The 13,718-nt window shown below is 73.9% G+C and overlaps 1 protein-coding gene across 1 annotated transcript; it reads left to right on the top strand.

Annotated features, from left to right (window-relative positions):
• The first annotated feature begins 1,393 nt into the window (after nucleotides 1–1,393).
• Nucleotides 1,394–12,894, top strand: LOC136996245 (mitogen-activated protein kinase kinase kinase 11-like). The gene is made up of 10 exons (XM_067317172.1): nucleotides 1,394–3,157; nucleotides 4,773–4,953; nucleotides 5,728–5,876; nucleotides 7,129–7,301; nucleotides 8,062–8,317; nucleotides 9,046–9,159; nucleotides 10,001–10,079; nucleotides 10,312–10,388; nucleotides 10,485–11,756; nucleotides 12,447–12,894. Exons 1-10 carry the CDS (start codon nucleotides 2,578–2,580, stop codon nucleotides 12,635–12,637), a joined length of 3,072 nt encoding a protein of 1,023 aa, XP_067173273.1. The 5' UTR covers nucleotides 1,394–2,577; the 3' UTR covers nucleotides 12,638–12,894.
• The last annotated feature ends 824 nt before the right edge of the window (nucleotides 12,895–13,718 follow it).

Raw genomic sequence — 13,718 nt, 5'->3', positions numbered from 1 at the left:
GGCCGGGCCGCGCCGCCGCCGCCGCCACCGCCGCCGGCGGCTCCCGCCGCGCTTCCGGGTACGGGCCGGAAGCGGCGAGGGGCCCCTTCCGGGTCGCGCGGCGCGGCGCGGTGACGTCGCGGCGCGCCCGCGCCTGCGCCGCCGGCCCGGCCCCGCCCACCGCGGGGGCCGCTCAGGAGCATGCGCGCTGGCGTCGCGGCGCGGTGACGTCCACTCTCGCATGCGCCGCCGGGGCAGCCCCGCCCGCCGCGCGGAGCATGCGCACTGGCGCAGCGCGAGGAGAGGGAGCGGGGGGGGGGGGAAGGCGACAGCGCGCGTGCGTCAGAGCATGCGCAGCAGCGCACGGGGAAGTAGCGCGTGGGCGGGGCCGGGCGGCGCGCGCCGGCCGTGGCGGCGCCCGCGCGCTGGGCGCGGCGCCCGCCCTGCGAGGCGGCGGCAGCACGCATGCGCCGCGCGGACCTTTCCCCCACCGCCCGTCCCCGCGCGCATGCGCACCAAGCACGGCGCCCAGCGGCGCGGAGGAGCCTCCCCCGCCCATCCCCGCGCGCATGCGCACCGAGCGCGGAGCCCCGCGGGGGGGTCGCCGCGCATGCGCACTGCGAGGCGCGCGGGACGCTGTGGGGGGGGGGAAGGGCGCGAGGTCCGCGGTTGCCGCCGGGGGCGGCCCCGGGCGCCCGGGTCCCTCCGCGCTGAGGGGGCTGCGCGGTCCCCGGACGCCTGGGTCCCGCCGGCGGAGCGTCCAGGCGTCCGGGACCCAGGTGTCCGGGCCCGGGGTGTGGGGGGGGCCCAGGTGTCCGAGCCCCGGGACCCAGGTGTCCGGGCCCGGGGGGGGGAAGGGCCCAGGCGTCCGAGCCCCTGAGGGAGGCCCCGGCGTCCGGGCTCGCAGTGAGCCCCGGTGTCCGGGCGGCTCCCTTCCCCCCCCCCCAACCCCCGCTGAGGAAGGGCCCAGGCGTCCGGGCGCCGCGGTTCCCCCCCCGCCTCCCCGGCGGACCCAGGCGTCCGGGCCCGCCCCGTCCGGCCCTGGTTCCTTTTCCTTTGTCCCGGTGACAATGTCCCGGCTCCGCCTTCCCCGGGGCCGCCTCCAGCGCCAGCCAGCGCGGGCCGGGGGGGACGCCGCCGCCGCCGCCGCCGCCGCCCCCGGGGACCCAGGCGTCCGGGCCGCCAGCCCCGGGGACCCAGGCGTCCGGGCCGCTCGCCGGGGGACGCCGCTTCCTGCCCGCCACGGCACCGGGGTGGGGGTGGAGAGACGGGGGACGGGACCGGGGGGGGCCCCGGGGGGGCAGCAGGGACCGGGGAGGCCGGAGGGGGGGGCAGAGGGGACAGCGGGGACCCTGGGGGGGGCCCTAGGGGACAGGGGGGCATCAGGGACCCACAGGACCCATAGGGACCTGCGGGGACCCACAGGGGCCTGGAGGTCCTGGGGGGGCCCATAGAGGCAGTGGGGACCCACAGGGGCCTATAGGTCCTGGGGGGGGGGACCCAGGGACCCCTAGGGGACAGCAGGGACCCAGAAGGGCCGGGGGGAGCAGCATAGGGGCCCGCAGGAGCTTCTGGGACCCATAGGGGCCTGTACGTCCTGGGCGGCGGGATAGGGACCCAGAGGGGACGGCAGGGACCCAGAGGGGCCGGGGGGCCCATAGGGGCACTGGGGACCCATAGGGGTCTGTAGGTCCTGGGGGGGGGCCATAGGGACCCTTAGGGGCCTGCAGGTCCTGGTGCGGGGGCCTAAGGTCCCATAGGGACACTAGGGACCCATAGGGACACTGCGGAACTGGGGACCTGGAGGGAACAGTGGGTTTTGCGGGGGGTCTGTGGTGGCCCATAGGGACCCATAGGGGTACTAGGAGCTTATAGAAATCCACGAGAGCTATAGAGACCTGTGAAAACCCATAGGAGCTCTAGGGACCCGTAAGGACCCGTGGGCCTATTAGGGATCCAAATGGATCTGCAGGCCTCGTAGGGACCCACAGCAGCACTAGGGATCCATAGGGGTACGGAGGACCCATAGGAGCCTGTAGGAGCTCTAGGGATCCCTGGGGGCATCAGGGACCCATAAGGGGCTATAGGGGACCCAGGGACCCTGTAGGAACCATAGAGACCTGTAGAAGCCAATAGGGACCCAAAGAACCTATAGGAGCTCTAGATATCTGTGGGGATATAAGAGACTTGCAAGGATTTATAGACACTATAAAGAATTGTATAAATCTATAAGGATCTAAGAATCTGCTAGAACTCCATAGAAGTTCTAAGGATCTGTGGGGGCCTAAAGGAACCGTAAAAACCTATAAGGACCTGTATAAATCCATAGGGACGCAAGGATCTGCCAGGAGCCCATAAGAGCTCTAGGGGTCCGTGGGGGCACGAGGGACCCATAGGAACCTAGAGGGGCTACAGGGGCCTGTATAAATCCATAGGAACCCAAGTAATCTATAGGAAGTCTAGGGGTCCGGGGGGCACAAGGGACCCATAGGGACCTGTAGGGGTTATAGGGGCTTGTATAAACCTGTAGGAGCTCTAGGGCCCCATAGCGACCTATAGGGACCTATAGGGAGCCATAGGGGCCCTAGGGGGGAGCCCATGGAGTGGGGCCAGCTGTCGCCGTCGCCGTCCCCGCCGCCGTCGCCGTCCCCCTGGGGCGGCGAGGGCTCGGCGGAGGGGTGGCCCTGGGGGTCGCGGTCGCCGTCGCCGGGGGGGTCGCCGGGGGGCTCGCGGTCGCCCTCGCCGCCGGGGGGGGCGCGGGGCTGGGGGGAGGCGCCGCGGGCGGCCTTCGGGGAGCTGCGGCTGCAGGAGGTGATCGGGGCGGGCGGCTTCGGGCGCGTCTTCCGGGGCACGTGGCGGGGCGAGGTGGTGGCGGTGAAGGCGGCGCGGGGCGACGCGGGGGCGGCGGGGGCGGCCAGCCTGCGGCGCGAGGCGCGCCTCTACGCCCGCCTGCGGCACCCCAACGTGGTGGCGCTGCGCGCCGTCTGCCTCGAGCCGCCCCACCTCTGCCTCGTCATGGAGTTCGCCGCCGGCGGGCCGCTGTCGCGGGCGCTGGCGGGGCGCCGCGTGCCCCCCGCCGTGCTGCTCGACTGGGCCCGCCAGATCGCCCGCGGCATGCGCTACCTGCACGCCGAGGCGCCCGTCGCCCTCATCCACCGCGACCTCAAGTCCAGCAACGGTGAGCGGCCGCGTGCGGCGGGGTCGCGGGCCGCGGGCTGCACTGGGGTGCTCGTGCAATGGGGCGCTCGTGCAATGGGGTGCGCGGTGCAACGGGGCCCTTGTGCAATGGGGTGCGCGGTGCAATGGGGCACGGGCTGGGTGCAATGGGTTGCGGGGTGCAATGGGGTGTGTGCTGCAATGGGGTGCGCGGTGCAATGGGGCACAGGCTGGGTGCAATGGGGTGCACAGTGCAGTGGGGTGCTCGTGCAATGGGGTGCGTGGTGCAATAGGGTGCGCAGTGCAATGGGGCACAGGTTGGGTGCAATGGGGTGCACGGTGCAGTGGGGCACTCGTGCAATGGGTCACAGGCTGGGTGCAATGGGGTGCGCGGTGCAGTGGGGCGCTCGTGCAATGGGGTGCTCATGCAAAGGGTCTGGGGTTGGGTGCAATGGGGTGCGTAGTACAATGGGTCATGGACTGAGGACAGTAGGGTGCACAGTGCAATAGGGTGCGCGGTGCAATGGGTCACAGGCTGGGTGCAATGGGGTGCATGGTGCAATGGGGTGAACGGTGCAATGGGGTGCTCAGTGCAGTGGGTCACAGGCTGGGGGCAGTGGGGCACAGGGCGGGCGCACGGGGGGGATCCATGCGAGGGGCAGTGGGGCACAGGGCCAGGGCAAGGGAGTGCTGGGCGCTATGGGGCAGCTGGGGGCGGGGTGGGCGCATGGGGTCCCCAGGGACGGGGGGCCCCGGACGCCTGGGCCCCCGGCCGGGCTCCGCGGGGGCCGCGGCACAAAGCCGCTTTCTGCTCGGGCGACACAATGGGGCACTTGAGGCGCCGGGGAACGGCCCACCCCCGCCCGGACGCCTGGGCCCCTCGCCGGGGCCGGGGGGCGCGAGGGGGGGAGCGGGGCCAGCCAGACGCCTGGGTCCCTGGGCGAGGGGGGGTTGGGGCACCCGGACGCCTGGGTCCCTGGGGACATGGGGGCGCCCGGACGCCTGGGTCCCTGGGGGGTGTGGGGCACCCGGATGCCTGGGTCCCTGGAGCAGGGTGCTCGGACGCCGGGGTCCCTGGGGACATGGGGACACCTGGACGCCTGGGTCCCTGGGGGGTCGGGGCGCCCGGACGCCTGGGTCCCTGGAGGAGTTGGGGCGCCCGGATGCCTGGGTCCCCGGGGCAGGGGGGTGTGGGGCACCCGGACGCCTGGGTCCCTGGGGGGTGTGGGGCACCCGGATGCCTGGGTCCCTGGGGCAGGGTGCTCGGACGCTGGGGTCCCTGGGGGCATGGGGGCACCCGGATGCCTGGGTCCCTGGGGGGTGTGGGGCACCCGGACGCCTGGGTCCCTGGGGACATGGGGACACCTGGACGCCTGGGTCCCTGGGGGGTGTGGGGCGCCCGGACGCCTGGGTCCCTGGGGACATGGGGACGCCCGGACGCCTGGGTCCCTGGAGGAGTTGGGGCGCCCGGATGCCTGGGTCCCCGGGGCAGGGTGCTCGGACACTGGGGTCCCTGGGGACATGGGGACACCCGGACGCCTGGGTCCCTGGGGGGTGTGGGGCACCCAGACGCCTGGGTCCCTGGGGGCATGGGGGCACCCGGACGCCGGGGCCCCGCGCCTGACCCGCGCCCGCAGTGCTGCTGTCGCAGCCGGTGGAGGGCGACGACGTGAGCGGGAAGACGCTGAAGATCACGGACTTCGGGCTGGCGCGCGAGTGGCAGCGCACCACCAAGATGAGCGCCGCCGGCACCTACGCCTGGATGGCGCCCGAGGTCATCAAGGCCTCCACCTTCTCCAAGGGCAGCGACGTCTGGAGGTGCCGGATGCCGGGGCCCCCTGGGTGTGGGGGGGAATGGGGGCACTCGGATGCTGGGGTTCCCTGGGGTGAAGGGGGACACCTGGGTCCCTAGGGGATGGGGTGCCCGGACGCCTGGGCCCCTGGGGGGTGGGATGCTGGACGCCTGGGTCCCTGGAGGGAGGAGGATGGGGTGCCCGGATGCCTGGGTCCCCAAAGGTGGGGGATGGGGTGCCTGGGTCCTTGGGGGGAGGGAGATGGGGTGCCCGGATGCCTGGGTCCCCAGGGGGTGGGGGTCATCGTGCCCGGACGCCGGGGTCCCTGGGGGACATCCTGCCCGGACGCCAGGGTCCCCAGGAGGTGGGGGACGTCGTGCCTGGACGCTGGGGTCCCTGGGAGGTAGGGGACGTCGTGCCCGGACGCCGGGGTCCCTGAGGGCTGGGGGATGCCATACCCGGACACCGGGGTCCCCAGGAGGTGGGGGACGTCGTGCCTGGATGCTGGAGTCCCTGGGAGGTAGGGGACATCCTGCCCGGACGCCGGGGTCCCCAGGAGGTAGGGGACGTCGTGCCCGGACACCGGGGTCCCCGGGAGGTGGGGGACGTCATGCCCGGACGCCGGCGTCCCCGGGAGGTGGGGGACGTCATGCCCAGACGCCGGGGTCCCCGGGAGGTGGGGGACGTCGTGCCCGGACGCCGGGGTCCCCGGGAGGTGGGGGATGTCACGCCCGGCCGCCGGGGTCCCCGGGGGACGTGGCGCCCGGCCGCGGGGACCCCCGGCTGACGCCCCCCGCAGCTACGGGGTGCTGCTGTGGGAGCTGCTGACGGGCGAGGTGCCGTACCGCGGCATCGACGGCCTCGCCGTGGCCTACGGGGTGGCCGTCAACAAGCTGACGCTGCCCATCCCCTCCACCTGCCCCCAGCCCTTCGCCCAGCTCATGGCCGGTACGCCCGGACGCCGGGGCCCGCCGCGGGGGGCTCCCGGGCACCGCGGTCCCCTGCAGTTGGGGACGCCTGGGTCCCCCGGGGGGGGGTGTGCCTGGACGCCTGGGTCCCCTGGGGGTTGGGGACACCTGGGTCCCCTGGGGGGGATGTGCCTGGACGCCTGGGTCCCCGGGGGTTGGGGGCTCCCAGACGCCTGGGTCCCCGGGGGGTTGGGGGCTCCTGGGTCCCTGGGGGTTGGGGGCTCCCGGACGCCTGGGTCCCCGGGGGGTTGGGGACACCTGGGTCCCCTGGTGGGGACCTGCCCGGACGCCTGGGTCCCTGGGGGTCGGGGACACGCGGGTCCCCTGGTGGGGACCTACCCGGACGCCTGGGTCCCCAGGGGGTTGGGGGCTCCCAGATGCCTGGGTCCCCGAGGGGTTGGAGGTTCCCGGACACCTGGGTCCCCGAGGGGTTGGAGGCTCTCGGACGCCTGGGTCCCCAGGGGGTTGGGGGCTCCCGGACGCCTGGGTCCCCAGGGGGTTGGAGGCTCCCAGACGCCTGGGTCCCCGGGGGTTGGAGGCTCCCGGACGCCTGGGTCCCCAGGGGGTTGGGGGCTCCCAGATGCCTGGGTCCCCAGGGGGTTGGAGGCTCTCGGATGCCTGGGTCCCCAGGGGGTTGGGGGCTCCCAGATGCCTGGGTCCCCGAGGGGTTGGAGGCTCCCGGACGCCTGGGTCCCCGGGGGTTGGAGGCTCCCAGATGCCTGGGTCCCCGGGGGTTGGAGGCTCCCAGATGCCTGGGTCCCCGAGGGGTTGGAGGCTCTCGGATGCCTGGGTCCCCGAGGGGTTGGAGGCTCCCGGACGCCTGGGTCCCCGGGGGTTGGAGGCTCCCGGACGCCTGGGTCCCCGGGGGTTGGAGGCTCCCGGACGCCTGGGTCCCCAGGGGGTTGGGGGCTCCCAGATGCCTGGGTCCCCAGGGGGTTGGGGGCTCCCAGATGCCTGGGTCCCCGGGGGTTGGGGGCTCCTGGACGCCTGGGTCTCCAGGGGGTTGGAGGCTCCCGGACGCCTGGGTCCCCGGGGGTTGGAGGCTCCCGGACGCCTGGGTCCCCGGGGGTTGGGGGCTCCTGGACGCCTGGGTCTCCAGGGGGTTGGAGGCTCCCGGACGCCTGGGTCCCCGGGGGTTGGGGGCTCCCGGACGCCTGGGTCCCCGGGGGTCGGGGACACGCGGGTCCCCTGGTGGGGACCTGCCCGGACGCCTGGGTCCCTGTGCGCCGCAGCCTGCTGGGAGCAGGACCCGCACCGGCGGCCGGGCTTCGGGGCCATCCTGGCGCGGCTGTCGGCGCTGGAGGAGCCGGGGCTGGGCCTGGCCCCGGAGTCCTTCCACTCGCTGCAGCAGGGCTGGCGCCGCGAGATCCAGGAGCTCTTCGAGGAGCTGCGGGCGCGCGAGAAGGTGGGGCCGGACCCCCAACCCGACCCCCAAACCTGCACCCACAATTGGGACCCCTTGGCTGGGGCCTCTAAACTGGGACCTCTGACCCAGACCCTCTAATTAACTGGGACCCCCAACTTGGATCCCCAGCTGGGACCCCTGATCTGGACCCTCTAACTGGGACCCCCAACTGGAACCCAGGGCTGGGACCCCCAGTCTGGACCCCTGACCCAGACCCTTGACCCAGACTCCCTAACTGGGACCCCCTGGCTGGGAGCTCTAAACTGGGACCCCTGATCAGGACCCCTGACCCAGACCCCCAACTGGGAACCCCCTGGACTGCCCAGGACCCCCTAACTGGGACCTCCAAGCTGGGACCCCTGATCCGGACCCCTGACCCCGACCCCTTAAGTGGGAGCCCTCTATCGGGACCCTCCCCAGGGCCCCCCCCCCAACTGGGACCCCCTGACCCATGCAGGACCCCCAGGGCTGCCCCACTGCTGCTGACGGCCGACCCTGTCGTCCCCCCCCGTCCCTTCTGTGCCCCCGTGTGTCCCCCCCATGTCCCCCTGCATCCCCGTGTCCCTATATGTCCCCACGTCTCTGCATGACCCCGTGTCCCCCAACCCCTCCATGACCCCCTGTGTCCCCCATGTCCCTGTATCCCCCATGCCCTTGTGTTCCCCTGCATTCCTGCGTCCCTGTATGTCCCCATGTCCCCCCTGTGTCCCCCATGTCCCCGTGTCCCCGTGTCCCCCCGTGTCCCCCCGGCGCGGGGCAGGAGCTGCTGAGCCGGGAGGAGGCGGTGGCGCGGGCGGCGCTGGCGCAGCAGTCGCAGGCCGAGGCGCTGCGGCAGCGGGAGCAGGCGCTGGCCCGCTGGGAGCTGGAGGTGCTGGAGCGGGAGCTGAGCCTGCTGCTGCGGCCCCCCGGGCCCGGGCCCGACCCCCGGCGGCCCCCCGCCGCCCCCAAGCGCCGCCGCGGCACCTTCCGCCGCCCCAAGCTGCGCCGCCCCGCCGACCACATCAGCATGCCCCAAGGTATGGGACGGGGGGGTCTGGGGGGGTCTATGGGGGTCCTGGGGGGGATATGGGGGGTCTACGGGGGTCCTGGGGGTCTGCGCCGCCCCGCCGACCACATCAGCATGCCCCAAGGTATGGGACGGGGGGGTCTGGGGGGGTCTATGGGGGTCCTGGGGGGGATATGGGGGGTCTACGGGGGTCCTGGGGGTCTGCGCCGCCCCGCCGACCACATCAGCATGCCCCAAGGTACGGGACGGGGGGGTCTATGGGGGTCTGGGGGGGGATATGGGGGTCCTGGGGGGGATATGGGGGGTCTACGGGGGTCCTGGGGGTCTGCGCCGCCCCGCCGACCACATCAGCATGCCCCAAAGTACGGGACGGGTGGTGTGTGGGGGTCCTGGGGGGGGATATGGGGGTCCTGGGGGGTCTATGGGGTTCTGGGGGGATATGGGGGTCCTGGGGGGGATATGGGGGTCCTGGGGGGGTCTATGGGGTTCTGGAGGATCCGGGGGGGGGTCCTGGGGGTCTGCGCCGCCCCAGGGAGCACCTCAGCACCCCCCAGGGTAGGGGACAGGGGGGTATGGGGCGTCTGTGGGGGTCCTGGGGGCTGCACGGGCCTGGGGGGGCGTCTGTGGGGGTCCGTGGGGGTTGTGGGGCTGTGGAGGGGCCGGGGGGTCCCCGTGGGGGTCCCCCGGGGGTTGCCGTGGCCCCGCTCTGACGCAGCCCCCCCCCCCCCCCCCCCCCAGATTTCAAGCACCGCCTGACGGTCCAGGCCTCGCCGGGGCCCGACCGCCGCAGCCGGGACCCCCAGGAGGGGCCGGGGGGGTCGCCGCCCTTCCCCCGCCTGCGCGCCATCCAGCGTGAGTCCCCCCCCCCATGTCCCCCCAGGTCACCCCCGTGTCCCCATGTCCCCCCCCACGTCCCCCCATGTCCCCGCGTCACCCCCCCGTGTCCCTTTCCCCGCCTGGGCGCCATCCAGCGTGAGTCGCCCCCCCCATGTCCCCCCAGGTCACCCCGTGTCCCCGCGTCACCCCCTGTGTCCCCTTCCCTGCCTGGGCGCCATCCAGCGTGAGTTGCCCCCCCCGTGTCCCCCCCATCCCCCCAGGTCTCCCCGTGTCCCCATGTCCCCCCGTGTCACCCCGTGTCCCCTTCCCCACCTAGGCACCATCCAGCATAAGTCGCCCACCCCCTCGCGTCCCCCGGGGTCACTGTGTCCCCCCCGTGTCCCCATGTCCCCCCGTGTCTCCTTCGTGTCCCCCCCCGCGTCCCCTCCCCACATCCCCCCCACCCCCTCGTGGCGGGGGTTGCCAGCCAGCCAATCAGGGAGCTGCTGGCGGCGATGTCGTAGCTGCGGGGTGTGATGTCAGACCGTCCCGGCCCGGTAAGGACCCGGGGGGGGATGACGTCATACGTAGCCACCGGTGATGTCATCCCCACGCCCGTTCCGTCCTCGAGCGCTTTCCCTACCCGTTTGCTACGCTCCGGCTCTAGCGCTTGGCCCGTTCGGGATGACATCATCACCTCTTTATGCTCATTACTTGGCAATACGGCATCAGAGTTGATCATGAAAAGGGCGGGTTACGAATGACATCGCAGGGCAGGCTGGGACGGGCCAAGGGCGGGTGACATCGCAGCTGGGGCCATGATGTCATGGCGGGGGGGCGGGGCTCGGCACCACTGACTCCGCCCCCTGCCCCACAGTGGAACCTTCGGACACGGAGTCGCCGTGGGGCCAGGGGGGGCCGGAGCGCCGCGGCGGCAAAGGCAGCGCCAACGGCAGGTAGGCGCCGGACGCCTGGGTCCCCCCCGGACACCTGGGTCCCTCCCAGACACGTGGGTCCCCCCAGATGCTTGAGTCCCCCCGGACGCCTGGGTCCCCGGGACGGGGGGTACGTAGGGGCCCAGACGCCTGGGTCCCCCCCCCGGACACCTGGGTCCCCTCCCGGACGCCTGGGCCCCCCCGGATGCCTGGGTCCCCCCTGGACACCTGGGTCCCCGGTGCCGTCCCGCAGGCGGAGGTCGCGGCAGGAGGAGACGACCTGGTACCTGGACCCCGACGAGCTCAGCCCGGGGGACGCCGCCCTCAACGGTGAGTCCCGGGGAGGGGGAGGTCCCGGGGGGGGGCCCAGGCGTCCGGGGGAGCCCGGCCCCGCTCACCGCCCCCCCCCCCCACCCTGTCCCGCAGGCGAGGCGGCGCCCAGCCCCAGCGGGGCCCAGGAGTCCGAGGAGGGCCGGGGCGAGCGAGGCGGGACGCCGCGGCTGCTGCGGCGGGCGCTGCTCCGCGGCTCGGCCCTGCTGGCCTCGCTGGGGCTGGGCCGGGAGCTGCCCCCCGCCGAGGCGCCCCGCAGCCCCCCGCCCTCGCCCGGCCTGCTGCGCCTCTCGCCCCGCCGGCCCGCGCGCACCCCCGGCTCCCCCGAGCCTGCCCGCGCCCGCACGCCGGGCACCCCGGAGCTGAGCTGGCCGGGCACCCCGGAGCCCAGCCGGGCTCGGACGCCTGGCACCCCGGAGCTGAGCTGGCCGGGCACCCCGGAGCCCAGCCGGGCCCGGACGCCGGGCACCCCGGAGCTGAGCTCGCCTGGCACCCCGGAGCCCAGCCGGCCCCGGACGCCTGGGACCCCAGAGCTGAGGTCACCTGGGACCCCAGAGCCTAGCCGGGCCCGGATGCCTGGGACCCCGGAGCTGAGGTCACCTGGGACCCCAGAGCTGAGCTGGACCCAGATGCCTGGCACCCCGGAGCTGAGCGGGCCGGGCACCCCGGAGCCCAGCCGGGCCCGGACGCCTGGGTCCTCAGAGCTGAGCTCGCCTGGCACCCCGGAGCCAAACAGAACTCGGACGCCTGGGACCCTGGAGCTGAGTTGTCCTCGGACGCCCGGGACCCCAGAGCCAAGCCGGGCCCGGATGCCTGGGACCCCGGAGCCGAACAGGGCCCGAACGCCCGGGACCCTGGAGCTGAATTGGCCCCGGATGCCTGGGACCCCTGAACGAAGCCGGGCCCGGACGCCTGGGACCCCTGAACCAAACAGGGCCCGGACACCCGGGACCCTGGAGCTGAGTTGTCCTCGGACACCTGGGACCCCGGAGCCAGGTCGGGCCCGGACGCCTGGGACCCCGGAGCCAAACAGGGCCTGGACGCCTGGGACCCCTGAGCAAGGTCGAGCCCGGACGCCGGGGACCCTGGAGCTGAATTGGCCCCGGACACCTGGGACCCCGGAGCCAAACAGAGCCCGGACACCTGGGACCCCGGAGCCAGGTCGGGCCCGGATGCCTGGAACCCTGGAGCTGAATTGGCCCCGGACACCTGGGACCCCTGAGCCAAACAGAGCCCGGACGCCTGGGACCCCGGAGCCGGGGGGGGCTGGGACGCCCCGGACGCCTGGGTCCCCGGAGCTGCTGATCGACCTGGAGTCGCCAGGACCCCGCAGGGAGGGAGAAGTCGGCGCCTGGGTCCAGGCCTGGGGTAAGAGTGTCCGTGGGGCAGTTATGGGGCTTGGGGGTGGTTAGGGAGCAGTTACTGGGCCTGGAGAGCAGTTATGGGGCTGGGGGGGGGGTTATGGGGCAGTTACAGAGTCCGTGGGGCAGTTATGGGGCAGCTATGGGGCTGGGGGGGCAGTTGTGGGGGCTCGGGAGGGCGGTTATGGGGCAGTTACAGGGCCCAGGGGCAGTTGTGGGGCACTCAGGGGGCTCTGTGGGGGGGTTATGGCACTGGGGAGAGTTTTGGGGCAGTTTGGGACTGTTTTGGGGTGGTTCAGGGTTGTTTGGGGATGGTTTGGGGACATTCCGGGGCACTTTGGGACCAGTTTGGGGCAGTTCAGGCTGGTTTGGGGCAGTTCAGGGCAGTTTGGGGCCATTCCAGGGCGGTTTGGAGGCAGTTTGGGGCAGTTCAGGGCGGTTTGGGGGCAGTTTGGGCCATTCTGGACTGATCCCAGCTGGTTTGGGAGCAATTCGGGCCAGTTTGGGGCGTTGTGAGGCGGTTTGGGGGCAACTGGGGCCGTTCTGGGATGATTCCGGGGCAGTTTGGGGCGGTTCTGGGTTGTTCCGGGCTGTTTTGGGGGCAATTTGGGGCGGGGCGGGGCCGTCCCGGGGCGGTTCAGGCCGGTTTAGGCCGGTTCCGGGGCCGCCCCGGGCCGGCGCTGACGCCCCCGCGCAGGCGCGGCGCTGCCGTCGCCGCCGGCGCCGCGGCGCGGCCCCTCCAGCCCCGGCCCCGGCTCCAGCCCCGCGGCGCGGCCCCGGCGCGGCCCCGCGCGGCCCCGCATCGACCCCTGGAGCTTCGTCTCGGCGGGGCCGCGCCGCCCGCCCGCGCCCGCCGCCGCCGGCCCCGACCCCTTCGCCGAGCCCTGAGCGCGCGCCGGACGTGACGCCACGCCGCGCCCGCCCGCCCGGAAGCTCCGCCCCCCGCCGCGAACGGACTTTGCCGGAAGTGCCGCCCCCCTCTCCGCGGGGACTGCCGGAAGGGCCGCCCCCCTTCTGCGCGGGAACACCGGAAGTGCCTCCCCCTCTCCGCGGGAACACCGGAAGTGCCGCCCCGCGGGGGCCCGGTCGCGGCGCCCCGAGCCCGCGCGCGCGCGGCCGTGAGAGAATAAACCTGCTGCCGCCAACGCCGCCTCCGCGGGACCCTGGCGTCCGGGGGGGGGAGGAAACCCCAACACCCTCCCAACGGGGACCCCGGCGTCCGGGGGGACCCCGACACCCCCGGGGGGGCCCAGGTGTCTGGGGGTTCCGCACCCCCCACAGCCCCCCCAAGGGGCCCAGGCGTCCAGGACCCTTCATCCTCCCAGACACCCTCCGAGGGGCCCAGGCGTCCAGGTGCTTTGCACCCCCCCACCCAGGGGGACCCCTTCCCTGTGGGGGCCCAGGCATCCGGGCCCCCCCCATATACACCCCTCACCCCGGGGCTCTGCACCCCCCCCACACCCCCTCCAGTGGGCCCAGGCGTCTGGACCCCCCGGTCTCCCCAATTCCCCCACACACACCCCGAGGACCCAGGCGTCCGGGGAGCTCTATGCACCCCCATCTCCCCCCACACACCCCTCCAGTGGGCCCAGGTGTCCGGACCCCCTTGGTCTCCCCAATTCTCCCACACACACACCGAGGACCCAGGCGTCCGGGGAGCTCTATGCACCCCCCCCACACACACACACACCCCTCCAGGGGGCCCAGGCGTCCGGGGCCCCCTGCTCCCCCGCTTCTCTGTCTTCCTGGTGCTGGAAGCGGACCCAGGCGTCCGGGCTCCTCCCCGCTCCCACCCACACTCCCCCTTCCCCCCCCCCAATTGCTGGAGTGGGCCCAGGCGTCCGGGCTCCCCCTGCTCCCGCCCCCCCCCCACGCTCCAGGCTGAGCCCGGGCATCCGCCCCCCCCCCGCCCCAGCGCCACCGTGGGCCCAGGCGTCCGGGCTCGGCGCTCCCCGGGGCACCGGGAACC

This window comes from Apteryx mantelli, unplaced genomic scaffold (genome assembly GCF_036417845.1).
Source record: "Apteryx mantelli isolate bAptMan1 unplaced genomic scaffold, bAptMan1.hap1 HAP1_SCAFFOLD_302, whole genome shotgun sequence".
NCBI classification, from domain to species: domain Eukaryota; kingdom Metazoa; phylum Chordata; class Aves; order Apterygiformes; family Apterygidae; genus Apteryx; species Apteryx mantelli.
This window is presented reverse-complemented; position numbering and strand designations above follow the sequence as displayed.